General features: G+C 44.5%; 1 protein-coding gene across 5 annotated transcripts in view; it reads right to left on the reverse strand.

The window, feature by feature from the left end:
• nin (ninein (GSK3B interacting protein)) overlaps positions 1-21,159 on the reverse strand; it is a 189,961-nt gene that overhangs the window by 146,277 nt on the left and 22,525 nt on the right. For all 5 annotated transcript variants that reach the window (XM_038778397.1, XM_038778396.1, XM_038778394.1 and 2 more), the window contains exon 2: positions 18,281-18,487. In XM_038778397.1, coding sequence (XP_038634325.1) covers positions 18,281-18,463 — 183 coding nt within the window. In that variant the 5' untranslated portion in view covers positions 18,464-18,487. The remainder of the gene's footprint in view (positions 1-18,280; positions 18,488-21,159) is intronic.

The raw sequence follows: 21,159 nt of genomic DNA on the forward strand, positions 1-21,159 counted from the left end.
TTTCATAAAACCATGCTGACTCTTCCCGATTACCATGAATTTTTCTGAGCGCCCAGCTATAACCTCTTAAATCAGTGTTCTTCAAACTTTTTTTCCGGGGACCCATTTTTACCAAGCAGCCGACTTTCGGGACCCAACCCAGCCGATCTTCGCGACGCACGCTGACCGACCTTCACGACCCACGCCGGCCGACCTGAGCGACCCACCATTTTCTCTTACCTTGTTTGCTGCTGATAATAATGGAGGAAATGGTTTTGGGTCCCTTTGGCCCCCGTACACGCTCCTCCAATGGAACCTGTTGGATGAAGGTGAAGCCTTCCTGTGTCGGAAAGTATGTCACAAGTTCTGCATTTTTTTCCTGTAAAGTTTTATCAAATAAAACCCCACCGAACTTGTAAAAAAAAACCATAATAAAATAAATGAAAAAAATCCCCCCCGAACTTGAAACAAAAACGATGATCGTGCGCACATGCGCAATGCGGCTGAATTTTATTTACATGTTCACGGCCATTTTAAAGGCCGCTTGCAGCCGGTGTTATTAAAAGCCGGCTGCTGCGCGGGGATTTGCGCGATTGGGAGCGCCGCAAAGGGCAGTTCCACGACCCACCTGCGGGTCACGCCCCCGACTTTGCAGAATACTGTCTTAAATGACTGATTCTGCTTCCCCACCACAGATGTCAAGCTAACTGGCCTATATCACCCTGTTCCTACCTCCCTCCCTTCTGGACTAAAGCGGGTTTTATTTGCTACTTTCTAGTCTTATCGGACCTTTCCAGAATCTGGTAAATTTTGGAAAATAAACACCAATGCATCTACTACCTCATTAGCCACCTCTTTTAAGACCCGAGGATGATGTCCATCTGAACCTGGAGACTTATCAGCCACGGCTCCATCAGTTTCCCTAGTGATTATAATTTCCCTAAGTTCCTCTCTCCCCTCCACCTCCTGATTTATAGCTATTGGAATTTTTTTATCCCCTGTAGTGAGGACCGAAGCAAAATATTTGTTCATTTCATCCGCCATTTCCTTATTATCAACACTCACTTTACTTATTCTTTCCCTTTTTACATACCTGTAGAGATTCTTACTATCCATTTCTTTCTCCTGATTAATTTTTTGGTCATTCTTTGCTGTTCTTTATGTTCTAATCAATCATCTGACCTGCTGATTATATTTGCGCAATCATATAGAAACATATAAAATAGAAGCCGGAGGAGTCCACTCAGCCCTTTTGAGCGTGCTCCGCCATTCAGTCCTTCGAGCCTCTTCTGCCATTCATTATCATGGCTGATCATAAAGTTCAATACTCTGATCCCGCCTTTCCCCCATATCTCTTGATCCCTTTAGCACCAAGAGCTATATCTGATTGCTTCTTGAAATTACACAATGTTTTGGCCTCAACTACTTTCTGTGGTAGTGAATCCCTCAGATTCACCACTCTGGGTGAAGAAATTTGTCCTCACCCTCAGTCCTAAAAGGTTTACCCCTTATCCTCAAACTATGACTCCACCATCGGGAACATTCCTTCTGAATGTACCCTGTCTAATCCTGTTCGAATGTTGTAAGTTTCTATGAGATCCCCTCTCACCCTTCTAAATTCCAATGAATATAATCCTAACCGACTTAGTCTCTCCTCATATGACAGTCCCGCCATCCCAGGATTCAGCCTGGTAAACCTTTGTTGCACTCCCTCCATAACAAGAACATCCTTCGTCAGATATGGACACCAAGACTGAACACAATACTCCAGGTGTGGCCTCACCAGTGCCCTATACAATTGCAGTAAAATGTCTATTCCCATACTCAAATCCTCTCGTTTTGAAGGCCAACATACCATTTGCCTTCTTTACTGCCTGCTGTACCTGTGCGCTTACTTTCAGCGACTGGTGCACGAGGATACCAAGGTCTCGCAGAGTATCCACCTCTCTCAATTTACACCCATTCAAATAATAATCTGCCCTCCTATTTTTGCTACAGAAGTGGATAACCTCACATTTATCCACATTATCCTGCATCGGCCATGCATATGCCCACTCACTCAGCCTGTCCAAAACCCGCTGAAGCATCTCTGCATCCTCCTCACATCTCACCCTCCCACCCAACTTTGTATCATCTGCAAATTTGGAGAAAATACATTTAGTTCCCTCATCCAAATCATTAATACATAATGTGAACAGTTGGGGTCCTAACAAATATCCCTGCGGAACCCCACTAGTCACTGCCTTCTAATCAGAAAAAGACGCATTTATTCCAACTTTTTGCTTCCTATCCATCTCAAGACACTACCTGTAATCCCATGCGCTTTAACTTTACCTATTAATCTACTATGTGAGACCATGTTGAACGCCTTCTGAAAATCTCAATAAACCACATCCACCAGTTCTCCCTGGCCAACTCTGCTAGTTTCTATATGATTTTTCCTTAAGTTTGCTACTTTCCCTAACTTCTTTAGTGAACCACAGGTGGTGGTATGTCCCTTTGAATTTTTATTTACAGCAGTAATATATTTACTGAGTATTCTGTAATATCCCCTTAAATGTTTGCTAATGCTTTTCTATTGCTGTATTCCCTAGCCTAGAATTCCAGATCACTTCAGTGTGATTCAACCTGCTCTCTGGCTGGTTCCAGAACATGCTTCTCTCAGAGGCTATATCACACGCATTTGTTGGAGGCACAAAATGTAAATGAATTGATCAGTTTGAAACTGCTGAAAGGGGAAAAATTAGCCTAAATTTTAAGTACACATTAGTTAGGGTCCAATGATGGGAAGAAGTTGAAAGAAAATAATTGTCTAATTTAAATGTTATTTACAAAGATATAGCTTAGTTATATTATATTATATTATAATCTACAAGGCTGATGGTTGACATGTGTAAGTTGTAACAAAGTACTGGAGAAATGGGAAAGGATATGGCTTGAGAAACAAACCACAGGAGAGAGTAGAAAGATCAGCCACACACTTCTCAAAGCTATTATTCAATGTTGCTGTTCAGGTGGAATAATTGCCAAGTCACCAATGACTTGAGTCAGGACCCAGAAATGGTCCCAGCTCTCAATTATTTTCTAAGTTCAGGAGAGGAGGACAAGCCAGGCTGAAAGACAACTCGCTTCTGACCCTCACTTTTGTATGAATTCCACTGAGGCCAGCTCCAAGTGGGCACCAGCAGATGTGAAATCAAGGCCAGTGTTAGTCAAATCCAAATCCTTAGCTTGGTTCCTGTCCCTCCTCCTTCCCTGGTGACCAGGAACTTGGGCCTACTCGGTCTCTCTCTAGCTCTTCTTCTCTCTCCCCCCCCCCCCTAATTAAGGGGCAATTTAGCGTGGCCAATCCACCTACCCTGCACATAGAATTTACAGTGCAGAATGAGGCCATTCGGCCCATCGAGTCTGCACCAGCTCTTGGAGAGAGCGCCCCATCCAAGCCCACACCTCCACCCTATCCCTGTCACCCAGCAACCCCACCCAACACTAAGGGCAATTTTGGACACTAAGGGCAATTTAGCCTGGCCAATCCATCTAACCTGCACATCTTTGAACTGTGGGAGGAAACCGGAGCACCCAGAGGAAACCCATGCACACACATGGAGACCGTGCAGACTCCGCACAGACAGTGACCCAAGCGGGGAATTGAACCTGGGACCATGGCGCTGTGAAGCAGCTGTACTAACCACTGTGCTACCATGCTGCCCTAAATCTAGTGGAGACTGTGGGCATCTTTGGGTTGTGGGGGTGAGACCCATGAAGAAAGCGCAAACTCCACAAGGACAGTGACCCGGGGCCGGGATTGAACCTTGGTCCTCGGCACCGTGAAACAGTAGTGGTAACCACTACGCCACCATACCACACTCTAGCTCTGCTTTTTAAGCAAATTCCCGTACCAGCCTCCCCGAACAGGCGCTGGAATGTGGCGACTAGGGGCTTTTCACAGTAACTTCATTTGAAGCCTCCTTGTGACGATAAGCGATTTTCATTTCAAAAGGGTTTTATTAGTTAGCTCTGATGCTCGGCATTTTTAAATGGTCCTTTTTATTAATTACTCATTATTTTAAAGTTACTCATTTACTGCTTTGACATTGCCTTTTCTTTCCTCAGCAAGTTGTTTATCCTAACTTGTGTTTTCGAAATTCATGCTTAATGTTGTGCCGAACCTAACCTCAGGCTGCGCTGCTGCTGGGTTCCCGAGGAATGAGGCTCACAAGCATGGATTGTTCTTTTGGAGGCTGGCAAAAAGTTATTTTTGCTCCAATAGAAACAGAAAGTGTTGGAAATGCTCAGTATTTAGGGTAGGGCAGAGAGAAATAGAGGTCAAAAGTAGTTCAGATCCTGGTCCTGAAAAGATGGCTCTGTTTCTCTCTTCACAGATACTGCCTGGCCTGCTGAGTATTTATATTTCGGATTTCCAGCATCTGGGGCACATTGTTCTCCTATTTTATGCTCCATGTTGGGCATTTGGAAGTGTGGTCAGTTTCAATTTAAAATGGAGAAAATATTTATCACTCAATACAAAGTATCATTTTTCTGTTAACAAATTCCACTTATCTGGATAGAAATAGCACATGATTGGTGTTAAAATGTTTTGCTACGTTTAAACTTGGAAGTGAAGCCAGGAGTCATGCAACAATTGAATATGCCACTCATAGTTCAAGATATTCTCATTTGTACATGGGATTGCTGTTTGCAGTGCTTGTGAGGTTCAAGTCTTTATGATGCTACTCCTCAGATATTGCAACAGGTCGGATTCAGAAAAGCACAGCTTGCAGAATATGAAAAATAAAGTTGTGTGTCGTTGTTTGACAAATCTTCGGTTGTAAAGTGCATCATTCTGAAACCTGCACTTTTTTTTTTATAAATGTTTTTTATTCAGTTTTCATGTTTTATATTGAACAAATTACAAATTGTTAGAGAGAGAAAAAAACACGCAAAAATTAACATATATATTTACAGGTGAGCATCTTCGTAGTAATAACTGTGGCCTCCCCCTCTTTGTCGGCATACTTATTTTACATTCCCCAACATGTTTATTGGCGTTTATTTAGTTTGGTTTTGGGCCTTAGCTAGCCATCAAACCCCCGTAACGAGCCCGTAGCACCCCCCCCCTCCCCGCCGGCTACCTTCCCCCGACTATTCTTCCTCTTGTACGTTGGCCACAAACAGGTCCCGGAACAATTGCATGAATGGCTCCCACGTTCTGTGGAAGCCGTCGTCCGACCCTCGGATGGCAAATTTGATTTTCTCCATTTGGAGAGAATCCGAGAGGTCGGACAGCCAGTCTGCAGCTCTGGGCGGTGCTGCTGACCGCCAGCCAAACAGGATTCTACGGCGGGCGATCAGGGAGGCAAGGGCATCCGCCCTCCTCCCCAGGAATAGATCTGGCTGGTCTGAAACCCCGAAGACCGCCACTATCGGGCATGGCTCCACCCTCACCCCCACCACTTTGGACATAGCCTCGAAGAAGACTGTCCAGTACTCCACAAGTCTGGGGCAAGACCAGAACATGTGGGCGTGGTTGGCCGGGCCTCTTTGGCACCGCTCACATCCGTCCTCCACCTCCGGGAAGAACCTACTCATACGGTTTCTCGTTAAGTGGGCTCTATGTACCACTTTTAGTTGCGTCAGGCTGAGCCTTGCGCACGTGGAGGTGGAGTTGACCCTATGCAGTGCTTCGCTCCAGAGTCCCCACCCTATCTCCATCCCCAGGTCGTCCTCCCATTTCCTTCTTGTTGCGTCCAGTACGGTGTCGTCCCTATCTACCAGTCGGCCATACATGTCACTACAGTTCCCTTTCTCTAGGATACTTGCGTCCAGTAGGTCTTCCAGTAGTGTCTGTCGTGGCGGTTGTGGGTACGTCCTTGTCTCCTTTCGTAGGAAGTTTTTGAGCTGCAGGTACCGTAGCTCGTTCCCCCCAGCTAGCTGAAATTTCTCTGTCAGTTCGTCCAGTGTTGCGATCCTGTCGTCCGTGTATAGGTCCCTGACTGTCAGTGTCCCCCCGTCCTGTCTCCACCTTTTGAGGGTGGCGTCAGTCAGTGCTGGTTTGAACCTATGGTTGTTGCAGATGGGAGCCTTGTCCGACATTTTGTTCAGGCCAAATTGCTGCCGCAGTTGGTTCCAGGATTGGAGGGTGGCTGTCACCACTGGGCTGCTGGAGTGTTTTTTGGGTGGGGATGGGAGTGCTGCCGTGGCGAGGGCCCGGAGGGAGGTCCCCATGCAGGAGGCCTCCTCCGCACACACCCACTCGGCTTCTGGCTCCTGGATCCATCCCCTTACTCGCTCGGCTGTTGCCGCCCAGTGGTAGAATTGTAGATTCGGGAGGGCTAGCCCCCCCCTGGATTTTGTTTTCTGTAGGACCTTCTTTGGGATCCTAGCATTTTTACCCCCCCCCATACGAACGCCATGATAAGTTTGTCCAGCGCTATGAAGAAGGCCTTGGGGATGTAGATCGGAATGGATCTAAACAGGAAGAGGAACCTGGGCAATACGTTCATTTTGATCGTCTGGACTCTTCCTGCGAGGGAGAGTGGGAGTGTGTTCCATCTTTGCAGGTCCTTTTTTACTTCCTCCGCCAGGCTGGTGAGGTTCCATTTGTGGATCCCTTTCCAGTCATGGGCTATTTGGATCCCCAGGTAGCGGAATTTATGTCGGGCTTGTTTGAACGGCAGCCCCTTTAGTGCTGCCCCTCCCCCTTGCTGGTGTACTGGGAAGATCTCGCTTTTGCTCATGTTGAGTTTGTAGCCCGAGAAGGCTCCAAACTCTTTCAGGAGCGCGATGATTCCGTCCATGCTGCTTTGTGGGTCCGAGATGTAGAGGAGCAGATCGTCTGCATAGAGTGAGGCTCTGTGCTCTCTGCCTCCCCTTCGGATCCCCCTCCAATTTTTTGCTGCCCTGAGCGCAATTGCTAGCGGTTCGATTGCTAGTGCGAACAGCAGTGGGGACAGTGGGCATCCTTGTCTGGTGCCCCTGTGCAGCTGGAAGTATTGGGAGTTGGTATTGTTGGTCCGTACACTCGCCATGGGGGCGTTGTATAGGAGTTTTACCCACGCGGTGAACCCTGTTCCAAGCCCGAACCGCTCCAGTACCTCTATGAGGTATTTCCATTCGACTCTGTCGAAGGCCTTTTCTGCGTCCAGGGAGACGATCACCTCTTGTGTTCTCTCCCCGGAGGGGGTCATTATCACGTTCAGCAGGCGCCTGATGTTCGAGGTGAGCTGTCTACCTTTGACGAAGCCCGTCTGGTCCTCTGTGACCACCTCAGGTACACAGTCTTCTAGCCTTTTGGCTAGGATTTTGGCCAGTATTTTGGCGTCTGCGTTCAGCAGAGATATGGGTCTGTATGACCCACATTCCGTTGGGTCTTTGTCTTTCTTAGGTATCAGCGAGATTGAGGCCTGTGCGAACGTGGGTGGCAACGTGCCCCTAGCTAGCGAGTCTGTGAACATCTCCCGCAGGTGCAGGGCCAGCGCTGTCGCAAATTTTTTGTAGAAGTCCGCCGGGAATCCGTCCGGTCCCGGCGCCTTCCCCGTCTGCATGGAGCTGATGCTGTCCATGATCTCTCCCAGTGCTAGTGGTGCTTCCAGGTCCCGTTTCCTTCCCTCTCCCACGACTGGTATGACCAGTCCATCAAGGAACCGGTTGAAACCTGCACTTTTGATGGATTTTATAAATAGATGCATACAGTACAAAAGCCAAGAGATTTTCCTGAACCTACATAAAGTAGTTCAATCCCGCTGGCGACTATGGTTCCCAATTTTGGGCACCCGAAGGATGTGAAGACTTTGTAGAGAGTTCAGTAGAGATTTACTGGGAATGGCTCCAGGAATGAGGAATTACAGAGAAGCTGGAGCTGTTCTCTTAGAGCCAATGAGCTTGAGGCGATTTGAAGGTACTGTATAAAGTTATGGAAAGGGTGGGATGAAATAAATAGAAACGGTTTCCATTAGGTGCAGGATCAATAATCAAATAGCCCAGATTAAACATAATTTAAGTTGATTGGCAAAAAAATAGGGGCAACACAAGGAAAAACATTTTACATGAATAGGCATTTAGGATGTGGCGGGCACTCTCTCCTTGATATTGTGGAGGATACAGGTTCAAATTAGTGTTCAAAAGGAAATTGAATAAATACAAAGAATAAAATTATATGGAAAGAGCGGGTGGAAGGATTTAGTAGGACTCTTCCTTTGAAAACTGCCAAAAACCTGATGGACTGAATGACCTCCTTCTGTGCTATATGCTACACTATCCCATAGGTATGCGTGTGTGTGTAAAAGGAAAAGCACCAGAGCCCATTATTTCTCTTCCTGGTCCTGGTTTGGAGTGTGTTGTTGGCAGGAGGCACAACACTGCCAAATGCAAATAAGGGACCTTGTACAGTATCCACAAAATAAAAAAAAAATCTTTAGTGACTGATGTATGATCAGCCAATTTCTGATCTATTACTTAGATTGGCCCTGAATTAACTGATGAACTAGTCACTTAGCATGATACTCTTACGGGTGCACCACATGTTAACAAAGTCGTGGGATGTATTAAGGGTAGTGCGGGATCCTCCTGTGCCCCACAGGAATTTGTACCAGGGGCCTCCTTACACTATCCCACCTGGCATTACACACCCAAGGTGGCGAGGCCTGACACCATCACACCCCCGGTTCTGTGTCTAGCTGGGGGCACAGGCTGTACGAACTGCCTGTTTCCTCCACTAGGGTTACTGTGGCCTGTCGGGCGGGACCCTCCAGTGGTATGGATCAGGACTTTGTTCTGTAAACTGCTGATGTATTTATGGCTTGTTGGCGGGGTGCCCTACATTCTCGAACATAATGGCCTGTCTGGCCACAATTGTAACACCAGCCTGTGGAGGTGAATACCTGGGGTCCCGTCGGGGCTGATCGCTGCTTCTAGGATTGGGAGGAACATATGGGGACGGGGACCCTCTGTAGATACCTTCTCTATTCCGGTTCTCTCTCTCTCTCTCTCTTCCCCCCCGCCCCCCCCCCCCCCCCCCCACCCCCGCCGTTCCATTACACCAAGCCAGGGTTTAGGTTTCTTCGAATGGGGTTAGATTTATCCAGCTCCTGTAACCCCTTCTCCCAGGCGCCGGTCATTCCCCGGATCGCCTATACCTCATACCTCATTGTTTGTGCCGTCAGCTGGGTCAAAATTCTCACATGTCTCATGTCTTCCGGCTCCCTTTGGTGGCATCAGGGAAGAGTGTTTGGATCTCAGTGGAATGATGGGCAAGTTAGGTGAGGTTCCAGGATAGGGCGGGGGAGTGGACCTAGGAAGGGTGCTCTTTCCAAGGGTCAGTGCAGACTTGATGGGCCAAATAGCCTCCTTCTGCACAGTAAGCATTCTAGGATTCTCTGATAATGAATTAAGTTTCATTTGTGTAATAGAAAAGCGCCAGTTCACGGAATAAAAATGTATATTTTTAGAAGAAAATTGCACCTTTTACTTTTTATGGCAGTTACCTGAAGCAAAATTGATGAATGGCAAACATTTAAAAAAATAAATTTAGAGTGCCCAATTCAATTTTTCCAATGAAGGGGCAATTTAGCGTGGCCAATCCACGCACCCTGAACATCGTTGAGTTGAGCTCGAAACCCATGCAAACACGGGGAGAATGTGCAAACTCCACAGGGACAGTGACCCAGAGCTGGGATCGAACCTGGGACCTCGGCGCCGTGACCAGTGCTAACCAGTGCGTCACCGGGCTGCCCTAATGCACGGCAAACATGCCTGCTGAAGAAAACAAACACAAACAGGACACATTAAAACATCAGGAACAGGATGGAATAATCAATGATAATCACATGTCAGAACTTGGTTTTGTGCCATGGTGTTGCACTTTTCTCAAGCCCCATAACAATTGCAATTTAAAGTGTTCTCAGTACGAGAAGCTGACTTTAACCCCAAGCAGGTTTCGGACAAGAGGGAGCAGGTGAGTGCTAAATGCAAGTGTTTTAGCTTTTTAGGTATTTTAATGCTGCTGGTCCACTTCCTGCCCAGAACATCTGGCGGCAAGGAGAGATGGGACAGCACTTGGCTGCCGACAGCCTGCAGATAAGTAACGGAGAGGGTGTTTTGGGAAGGTGTCGTGGGGGTCATAGGTAGAGTTGGACAAGGGAGACCATGACGTCCCTTGTGGGGCTTGGAAGAGCATTCTAGCTTTATACTCAGCTTGAGGCAGCCTCTTTCTTCATCCTTCCCCTCCTATTTATAATCAGCCTGGCAGAAAAGTCAAGTGTGCCTTCCTTACCTCAGTCCTAGTTCATAAGCAAATGGGCTCTTTTGTGCATAAATTAATGTGGGCCCAGGCTTCATTAGGCAGGAATTTCATCTGCCTGCAGATTCAAATTAGAAGGATTGAGTTCAGTGGTAACCTGCTCAATTTTAACTGTCCAAACGATCGGTTTCTACCAGGAAAATAGGGTTAAACTTAAATCCCAGCGAAACCCATTGATGAGGTTGTGTGACATGGCACAATACTATTGATGGGCAACATTAATAATCACTTTAGTAGCTTTGACTTCTGCGCATTGTAGATTTGATTCAATGCCTTTAGGACAGCATTAGCCTACACAGTGGTTTGTATTGCAATATTGATCCTTTACAACATCAATAAAGGGCACAGGTACAAAGTACATTTATTTCAAATGTCATCACTGACATTTGCTTTCAGTGTGATTGGAAATGAATCATCCTGGAAGCTGAGTAACCACACCTAGAGTTGTAGTTAGAACACTACGTGTCACCAAGAGGTTCACGCTCGAAGTCTGAAGGTAATGGTTCAAGTCCCACTCCAGACTTTGGGCAGATAACCTCAGCTGAGGAGATGTCAGTGCCCATGGTAAGGACATATTATATTGTTTGATGCACCGTTTTTCACGTGAAACATTAAACTAGGGTATCTACTTTAATCTAGTTTTCTGTTTACTATCTTAGGGTATTTGAATTGCATCACAATAATGGCATTGTTGGCTAATCAATCAGTATCAGTGAATTTATAAAAGACCCAAGCATGAAGTGAGGAAAACTTCAATGGTAGAAGGTTTGGAAAAAAGAAGGACCAAAGTTACCTATTGCTCCCTAGTATTACTAACTCTTTAGGCTCATTTATATAAATACATAACCTGGGGGGGCGGGGGTGGAAAATCTCACCCACTGAGTAATTCAAGCCAGAAGGAGAGATTAACAAACTCTTAACTTTACCAAAATAAAGCAAATAAATAGCTAACAACAGTTACAAACTCTGTTGTACATTCAAAATATGTAAACTGTGAAATCAATGAAAAAGGTTTTCCAGTTATGAAAGTGTTAACTGTCTATAGAATCCTGGTGTTGGTACCGTTCCAGCATCCGTGGCTGTGCATAACCATTAAGTCAATACATAATACATAACTTAGCATTAATGTATGATTCCTATCTGTTATCAGTCAGTGAACACAAAGGGTTTCTGTTTTACGGAAATGGGTGAACAATGACAGTTCTTTGTCGGCGTAGATGTGTTCCTTCACCTAATAATATAATATCAACCACTCAGTGGCTTGAGGGGCGTCAAGTGAAAGCAACCTTTATGCCAAAGTTATATCTGGTGAAGGTAACCATTTGTTTACTGGTATCTGAGGTCTCCATAGTGACGAGTGGCTTGGCAAAACTGATCCTTGTATTGAACTGTGGATTCACGCCACATGCACCTTTGAAGTTTTAACTGTGTATTGAATGTGGAAGATCAGAACCTTAATCCTGTCATTTCACATTTGCCCACATTATGCCTCGATTTCATATGCACATTTTGGGGCTGAAGCAAATGAACCACAAAAGACAGACAAAACTGAAAAGTCGTATGATATTACATTCCCATCGGTCAGGTTGTTGGAATTGTTAACAAGGAAATCAGTGAATAACAGATTATTTAATATAGTAGCAAATAAATAAGTATAAACATGGGGATTAAACTACTTTAAAAGGTCTCTCAAAGAACAATATCTGGGTGCGGTTCAAGTGATGACAGGAACAATATTGGTTCGGATTTTTAAGCTTTTTTTTCGGTTCCCACTTTTATATGTAGGAGTGGCAAATAGGTATAAACATGGGGAACGGGATTCAACCACTTAAAAGGCCTCTCAAAAAAAAAGTCTTGGCGTGCAGCTCAAGTGACAACAGGAACAATATTGGTTTAATCTCCCAGCTTTTAAACGTGCTGTTTTTTTCATTGCCGCTTTTATTGGCCCAGATTTTGGGGTCAGTGGTGAGGCTGAGGCATACGGCTGTAGACATGCTGTCTAGCCATCGGAAGTCAAAGTTCACACAGAACTACTTCACAGGAGAGCATCAGGACTTCTTCTGAGCCCCATCGCACAACAGCCACAGACAGGAAGATCCGACACACCTAACTTCTATCAGTTAGCTCCACTGCTCCTGCACATTTTCTGCTTTGATGGTGGGGCAATCCAGTCTGCAGGTTGCTCCACTGACAGAATCAATATCCTGCACACTCAACCTTCCAGAAAGCCTACACAATTTGAAACCGGATTCCCCTCTCCCACATTCCACATTGCTCGAAAAGCAATCAATAAGTGTTCTTCCAACCCTAGCAAGTGACCGCTGTGCCGTCAGTTGTCATGGATCTCAGATCTGGAATTCTCTTCCCAAACTTATTCAACTCCTCTTGCTTCCTCTCTTCCTTTATGATGCCGCACAAAATATACTTTTGTGACTAAGCTTTTGGCCACCCGTCCTAATGTCTCCTCTTTTGGTCCAGTGTCAATTTTGTCCGTTTGTGGGCCAGTGAAGCACTTTGGGATGCTGACAATATTAAATCAATGGTTGAGATTGGGATTTGGTTTCCTACTCAGGGTAACTATCGGTCCAATTTACTAACTTTGCTCCAGGAAATCCACAAGAATTGGTAACTTCAGAAGGGAGCAGAATAAAGCACGTGACCTGAAAAATTTATTTGCTTGACCAAATGTTCCTTCCACAGACCACATACAAGCCATCCTATCAGGAACTCCATATGAAAATATTTTACTGTTCGAGGAAAGATTGTGAAATTTCTGACTTCATCCCGTCAGGAAATCAAAGGTAGTGTTAAGGTATTTATATTTGTGCTTGTGAACATTAGAAATAAGGTGTAGTTTTTAGGTGTATGCCACGTGGATGAACCCCTGCACTACGGGGTTTCACTTTGTTTGGGGGCCATCAAAGTTGGTGTTTACTGTGCCCTTATGATTTTTGTCACCATATGTGATCAGTCGTAGCCAGCCTAGCGTCACCCCTCCTTGGCTTTCCCCCTGGGTCTGCCACCCCTCCCCTCCGCTTTTCCCCCCTCTGGTTACCTCCCTATTGTAGAGTGTTCTCTCCCCCTGTTGCCAGGCACCCTCCCCACATCAGAGGATGTGCCGCCCCTCACCTGCCGCTTGTACTTCCTTGTGCTAGCTTACCCGCTAATGTTCTCGCCACTTGCTTTCTGAGATTCAACATCAGAACGGAAGACGAGACAGTTCAGTCCTGCGCAAATAGTCTCTACATTTTTTGTTGATCGATACATTGAGGTGTCTGGTTCATTGCTGGTTACATTACCTTCCCAGCCCATGCTTGTACACAAATTCATCTATGTCCGCCTGTGCAGTGAAAAGTACTCCCTGCCCTGGAAAGTCACCCAGAGGTTGGAAGGGTGCAGCAGTCCGAACCACACACTGTCCTTATAAAAGGTCATCTTGGCTTTGTTAAAATTCGCCCGATGCTTGGCCACCATGGAAGGGATAATGAAAGAAGGAGTTCGGAACCTTCTCGGGATGCAAACTTAACCCGAGCAAAAGTGAGACTTTCCCGGTGAACCCCATGGAGAGACCGTCATTCAAACAAGCCCAAACCAAATTCTGCTACCTGGGGATCCAAATAGCCCACGACTGGACACAGATCCACAAATGGAACCTGACGAGTCTGGTGGAGGAAGTCAAATGGGACCTGCAGAGGTGGGGCCCATTCACGTCCTCCCTGGCAGGGAGAGTCCAGATGAGCCACAGGACAAAGAGGGAGGGGAGGGGGTGAAGGCACTCAAAGAAAGCAAGAGAGACAAGGGACAAAGCTGCAGGGGACTGGTTCGAGGGCAACCTGAAGCCCAAATTAAACTGTAAATGTGCTCTGGCCACACTGGGGATTGTAACAGATGTATACTGAGTAAAGGAGAACCACGATCACAGCGGGAAGGAAGACAATTGCCTGTAAATATATGTGCTGATTTTGGTTTGTCTTTTAATTTTCCTTTTTTGCGCGGTAACTTATGAATTGCGAAATAACAGATGTTGAAACCCAATAAAAACACTTGAGTGGAGCAGAAGATTTGTTTGAAAGTGACATTTATAAAATCTGAACTGGGTTTCAGAATGAAAACTTGAAAGCATTATTATGAGAGAAGAATTTAACGTGTAATTTTGGGAGTAGAGTTTGAAAACTCTGGGGAGAGTCGGAGTAGAAAACCAGACACTAACTTGGATTCAGAGTGGAGTGTGTATTTGACCATAGTCATCTTGTGTGATTAAAAGGGACTTGTGTTAATAAGACCATTGTAATTTAGGATATATTTTGTAATCCTTGTTAATCTTTACATCTCTGTATTTGTTAAGGCAAGGGAGGGCCGGGTAACTGGGTATTGAATATAATCCAATTTTTCATGTTTAATACATTTTTTTCTTGTTGTTAAAACAATTAGCGGTCGTGTTACTCTGTTCCTCCATGATTTATTAAAACATTAAAAGTTCAGGTCTTTTGAGCCAGGGTTCCATTCTGGGATCTTCCTATCCAGTTATAACATCAAATGTGATTGTAACAATCTCAACACGCATGAAGAAAAACTCCAGGGCGCCTCTCGAAACTTGCATGTCTATAATGCATATTATAAACAAAGATGATTTTTTTCCCCATAACCATCAATCTTAAGGTCTAATAAAAATGGTATAAAATATTAAGAAATGGTAACAAAAATAAAGATTTTTTAAACAATGTCATATCTTGCAGAAATGTTTATATATTGGAATATTCCTTTTGTTCAGTACACAGCATTAAATATAATTTGTTCAATATGTTGAGTTCTTTGAGAAATCTGTTGTGGTCCACAAATTAGGCAGCTGCAAACTCTTCAACAGGAGTGAATTAAACCATTCTAAACCTGCATTGCAAGAAAATGTTCTGCCCTGTCTCTTCTGGTTTGATTCTTTTAAGAATTTGTTACTAGCAACCTGATGGCTGCTTTGGTAAAGGCAGCAGGACAAAGAGTCACATAGATCAGAAGATTGCAAGCTCTATTTTCAGGCCTTTCTGAATCTGGTAATCTCAAACAGGTTGACAACCGATGTCTTTTAATTGACTTCACAGTTCACTGACCCGCTTCAAGAAGAGAGTGCATGGAGGTCAGGATTGGTTTCATCAGTGGTGTCAATGGTCAGATGTCCACTCATCGTTATATATCACACAATAGACTGAGGTATCGGACAACGGTAGAGTGCTCATCTCACTCTACACCAACAGGACTCAACAATTTAATGACAGAAGAGGGTAAATATATCAGGAAGGGGAATAAAAAGCATCAACAGACTGGTTGTTGAATAAACACAAATATTACCACAGACAAATGCTAATAGCAAGACTGCGGTTTTCAGTACAAATCAAAGTGAAAGAACAATTCCCAATAGAGTTCTTCTCTCGCCATCTGTTGCAGCAAATTCTCTGCAATGTAAAAATATTTGCAGGCCAAAAAGCACTATCATTGCAAACCTGCAGCTCAAATCATAAATTAAACTGAGAGCAAATTTTAAAATGAATCACTTAAATGGGGGTGGAGTTGGGGAGAATGAGCTTGTCTGGAGCATTGTGGGTCTTCAAAGAAAAGAGCACTACCTCAAATTATGTTTCTTAATTTTGTTGACATTTTCACAATAAAGTCATTGTATAGCAACTAGTTATACAGTTTATATTCACAACTATTTTTACCATGGCAGCTACATTTTGAAGACCTGTAAATCTCTTTAATTTCTGGTCAAAAAAAAATCAACATTTTCTTTGAGAATATCTATAATCCTCTTTCTGATGCAAGCTTCATTCTATTATTTATCATGAAATGCAGCTAGTTCAACACTCTGTTAAAGTGCAACCTATGTGCAGAACACTATTTTGTCCAGATGTCCTGTCCAAGTTCATTACTGACTAACAGACCAGTCTGTAACCGGATGAATCAATCATCTCCTCTGTATCGGATTGCTGAGGATCAGATAAACAATGGGCTAATGTATATATTTGACACCTCATTTATATTGATAAAATCAATGTCATTGCAAAGCCAACATCTCAATTACAAAAGCAAACTACTGTGGAGGCTAGAGATCCGGAATAAAAACACTGGAAGCACTCAGCATGACAGGCAGCATCCATGGAGAGGGTATCGGAGTTAATGTTTCGGGTTGATGACTTTCAGGCGGAGCTGGAGAAATTTAAGAGATGCAACAGGTTTAATGAGAAGAAAAATAGGCAACGGTGACGAAGAGGTAAGAACAAAGGAAGGTTTGTGATAGGTTGGAAGGATGGGGAGATTAAATGATAAAAGGCATCAGGGATGGTAACAGGGCAAGAAAACAAACAAAAAAAGTCAAGAGGAGATGTAAACAAGAATGACAGAATCATTACCAATAGAAGCCATTAATAAATGGAAGTCAAGGGTATGATTTGAAATGTTGAGCTCACCCATATTGAATCTGGAAGGCTGGAAAGACCCAACTGAAAGGGGAGGTGCTGCCCTTGAACTTCTGTTGAGAGCTTTAAGTGTCGGGAAGAAGTCAAGGAATGAGAGATCAGAGTAGGCGTGTGGTTAAGAATTGAAAAGACAGGCATGCTAGGCGGGCGACACAGTGGTTAGTACTGATGCCTCATCGCGCCGAGGACTCGGGTTCAATCCCGGCCCCAGGTCACTGTCCGTGTGGAGTTTGCACATTCTCCCCGTGTCTGCGTGAGTCTCACTTCCACGGCCCAAAGATGTGCAAGGTAGGTGGATTGGCCACACTAAATTGGAAAATAATTGGGTACTCTGAATTAAAAAAAAAAAGACAGGCATGCAAGAGCTTAGGGTGATACTTGCTGACTGAATGGAGGTGTTAGGGGTAATAGAGAAGTGGATCAGGTGGTCATGAAGGGAATAGTCCCTTTGGAATGCTGAAAGGAGATAAAGATGTGTTTGGTGGTTGCAATATCAAAAAAGGTGCTGAACGAGGAGGTTGGGGACAAGATAAACCATTCACAGTACTGGAAGGGAGGGGAAGAGTGAGAGCAGAAGTGCAGGAACTGGAACAGACACAATTGAGGCTCCCGTAAACCAGAAGAGAGGTATTCTTAATTAAAAGAGAAAAAAAGGAGACATATCAAAAGTACTGTTTTTTTTCTTTCTACCCACTCTTCACCATAATGTTGTTCCACAGCTCCTATCACTGTCGCTCAAGTAATTCTGGTTGGTGCAGCTCCCAAGGTGTGTAACTGCAGATCTTGGCCCACACTGATTCTCTTCATAAACATCAGCAAGTGGACAACGCCTCAAAATGCAAATGGTTTGCATGTGTGACTAGGTATATAAACATTCCCACCTGGGAGAATCAAGGGAGCACATAAATGGTGAGAAAATATGGACATTTTACATAGTGTTTGCAGAACAGAAACAGCCAAACATGTCTATGGTCAATATTTATGCTCCACACGAGCCTCCACCCATCATTCTTCCTTTAATCTCACCAGCATATCATTCTATATCTTTCTCCCTCTTTCGTTAATCTAGTTTCCCCTGGCCCTTAGCAGTGCCGCAGAGGCATCAGAATTCTTATGAAGCAGTGCTCCCATAACCTGTTGAGTTTCCTGAGGCGCAAGAAACCTGGCTGCCTAGGGTCAGTCCTGGAAGACAGGTTAAATAAGAGGCACACAGCCTCAATGTAATGTTTGCAAAGTCAGTCCGCCTTTGGACGCAAGTTGTCTCCATCCATCCTGCTGTTACTGATGAAATTGGAGTTGTGGGAATTGAAGGTTCGGTTTGAAGTTTAATGTTCCATCCAACCCCAACCCATTCATTCTTGGTGCATAAAAATCACCCCCATAGGTGCATTTCATGGCATTTCAAATAGGTCATGATCAGATAAGAAATGGTTAACAAAAAAAGTAAAATATGACTTTGTATGAATGAATTAAGGTCATGGTTTAATCAACGCAAGAGTAATTACTTTAAATTATTCCTGAAAACCGAAGATGGCCTTACCCTGCCAGAGAGGTTTTCCTGAAGAACAGTCTGCAGCAACACTGGAGCCACCTCTTGTAACTGTAGCATATGACAGAGATCGGTCAGCTCTTCCCGGCCCAATGACCCAGTGCCAATGGTATCGAAGCTGTCAAACACCTCCTTCAGCCGTGCCTCATACTTATCTTGCTCTGCTTCGTCCATCCCATAGCACACCACGATGACAACCTGTTGAAAAGTGAATAAAACCGTCAACCACTTTCTGCTAAACTTCCTTTTCCTATTCACAAAATGAACATTCTGTATCCCTGGAAAAGGGCACAAAGAGCTTTTGATAAAATATTGCACAGACTCAAGGCAGAGGTCAGAGTAAGCAGAGGTCAAGTAGTAAAATGAATAGCAAACAGGTTACAAAACAAATCAAACAACAAACAGAGAATAGGGATTAAAAGTAGTTAATCAGGCTGGCAAAATGTAAGAAGATGTTCTACAAAGCTCAGTGTGGGACCTCTGGTGCTTAGCATTTACATCGGCAATTTAGACTTTGGAATCAGAAATATGGTTTCAAAATTTGCAGACAATACCAAATAGAATATGCAGTTAATACAGAAGAGAACCAGGACAAAATACAGGAAAACAACACATTTTCCGACAAATCCGACATCTAACCGACAAATTAACTTCAAATTTTGGAAGATGAGAATAAAGAGGCCAAAGACTCTTAGGAAAATAACTATCAAAATGGGATAAGGGGGAAGAGGCGTTTAGGGTACAGAAACACAAATCACTATAAATAGCGATCCAACTTAACACGGTCCTTAGAAAGGCAAACAAAGCAAAGGATTCATTTTGAGACGGATAGGGGAGGCATAGTGGTATTGTCACTGGACTAGTAAACCAGGGACCCAGAGTAATATTCTGAGGATCCAGGTTCAAACCCGCCACTGCAGATGGTGAAATTAGAATTCAATAAAAATCAAGTCTAATGATGACCATGATCATGAAACCAATGTTGATTTTTGTAAAAACCCATCAGGTTCACTAATGTCCTTAGGGAAGGAAATCTGCCGTCCTTAACTGAACCACAGTAATGTGGTTGACTCTTAACTGCACCCTCAAGGGAAATTAGGGATGGACAATAAATGTTGGCACAGCCTCCAACGCTCACGTCCCATGAAACTGTGGTAAACTTATGCAAAACCTTGATTACACCATACTTATGAATTGTGTTGATCTCCATACTATGAAAAATATATGGAGGCATACAGAGAAGGTGCATAAACATTTACCAAAATAATCCTAGAACGGAGGGGTTAACCTATTGGAAAAGATTGGGCGCACCTTTCTCTAGAACAGTAAAAAATTAGAGATTGCCTGATAAGTTTATGAAAGTATAGTTGCAGAGAAGATGTTTACATTTGCGACGCACTAGAACTAAGCCATAAATACAAGATAGTCACTAATAACTCCAATTGAAGAGAAATGTCTAATAATAATAATAATAATCTTTATTATAGGGGAGAGGCCGTTCACTTGCTCCCAATGCGGGAAAGGATTCACTCAGTTATCCCACCTGCAGATACACCAGCGAGTTCACACTGGGGCGAGGCCAGTCACCTGCTCTAGTGTGGAAAGAGATTCATTCACTCATCCAAACTGCAGACACACCAACGTGTTCACACGGGGGAGAAGCCGTTCACCTGCGCTCAGTGTGGGATGGGATTCTCTGAGTTAACCAGCCTGCAGACACATCAGCGGGTTCATACTGAGGAGAGGTTATTCACCTGCTCAGTGTGTGAGAAAGGATTCACTCGGTCAACACACCTGCTGAGACACCAGCAAGTCCACGAATGATGGTATGGGTTGGATTCTGCTGTTAATCAGGACTGCACGGCGGTGCAGTGGTTGGCACTGCTGCCTTGCGGCGCTAGGGTCCCGGGTTCGGTCCCGGCTCTTGGTCACTGTCCGTGTGCAGTTTGCGCATTCTCCCCGTGTTTGCGTGGGTTTTGCCCCCACGATCCAGGGATGTGCAGGGTGGGTGGATTGGTAGGTGGGCTGGTTTAGCTACAAGGGGCTGGTTTAGCTCACTGAGCTAAATCGCTGGCTTTTAAAGCGGGTCAGCGGCACGGTTCGATTCCCGTTCCAGCCTCCCCGGACAGGCGCCGGAATATGGCGACTAGGGGCTTTTCACAGTAACTTCATTGAAGCCTACTCGTGACAATAAGCGATAATTTAAATTTAAAATTTAAATTTAAATTTAACATTTATTGCCACAAGTAGGCTTACATTAACACTGCAATTAAGTTATTGTGAAAAGCCCCTAGTTGCCACATTCAGGCGCCTGTTGAGGTGCACGGAGGGAGAATTCAGAAAGTCCAATTTACCTAACAGCACGCCTTTCGGGACTCGTGGGAGAAAACCGGAGCACCCGGAGGAAACCCACGCAGACACGGGAGAACGTGCAGGCTCCGCACAGACAGTGACCCAAGCCGGGAACCAAACCAGGGACCCTGGAGCTGTGAAGCAGCAGTGCTAACCACTGTACTACCGTGCTGCCCATGGCCAGAGAGGGGTTAGAATGCAAAACACATTACAACAAGATGAGCAGTGTAGATGAAGGTGAATCCTGATAAAAGAAGGCGAATCCTGATTTTAAAAAAAGCAGGAGAGAGAAAGGAATTGACTGATATGTTGATGGAGTTTGATGAACGAAGCTTGGAGAAAGCTCATCTGGAGCATAAACATTAACATGTGCCCATTGGGCTGAATGGCCTATTTTGGTGTTCTAAGTGTGAACGGAATCATATGATTTGCATTCAGCAGTAGCAAGTTGAAGAACTGCTGCACTCTACTTGTCCCAAAAGACAAATGACTACATTGTTACAATTCCACTGCATCCC

The sequence above is a fragment of the Scyliorhinus canicula genome, chromosome 2, assembly GCF_902713615.1.
Source record: "Scyliorhinus canicula chromosome 2, sScyCan1.1, whole genome shotgun sequence".
In the NCBI taxonomy this organism is placed as follows: domain Eukaryota; kingdom Metazoa; phylum Chordata; class Chondrichthyes; order Carcharhiniformes; family Scyliorhinidae; genus Scyliorhinus; species Scyliorhinus canicula.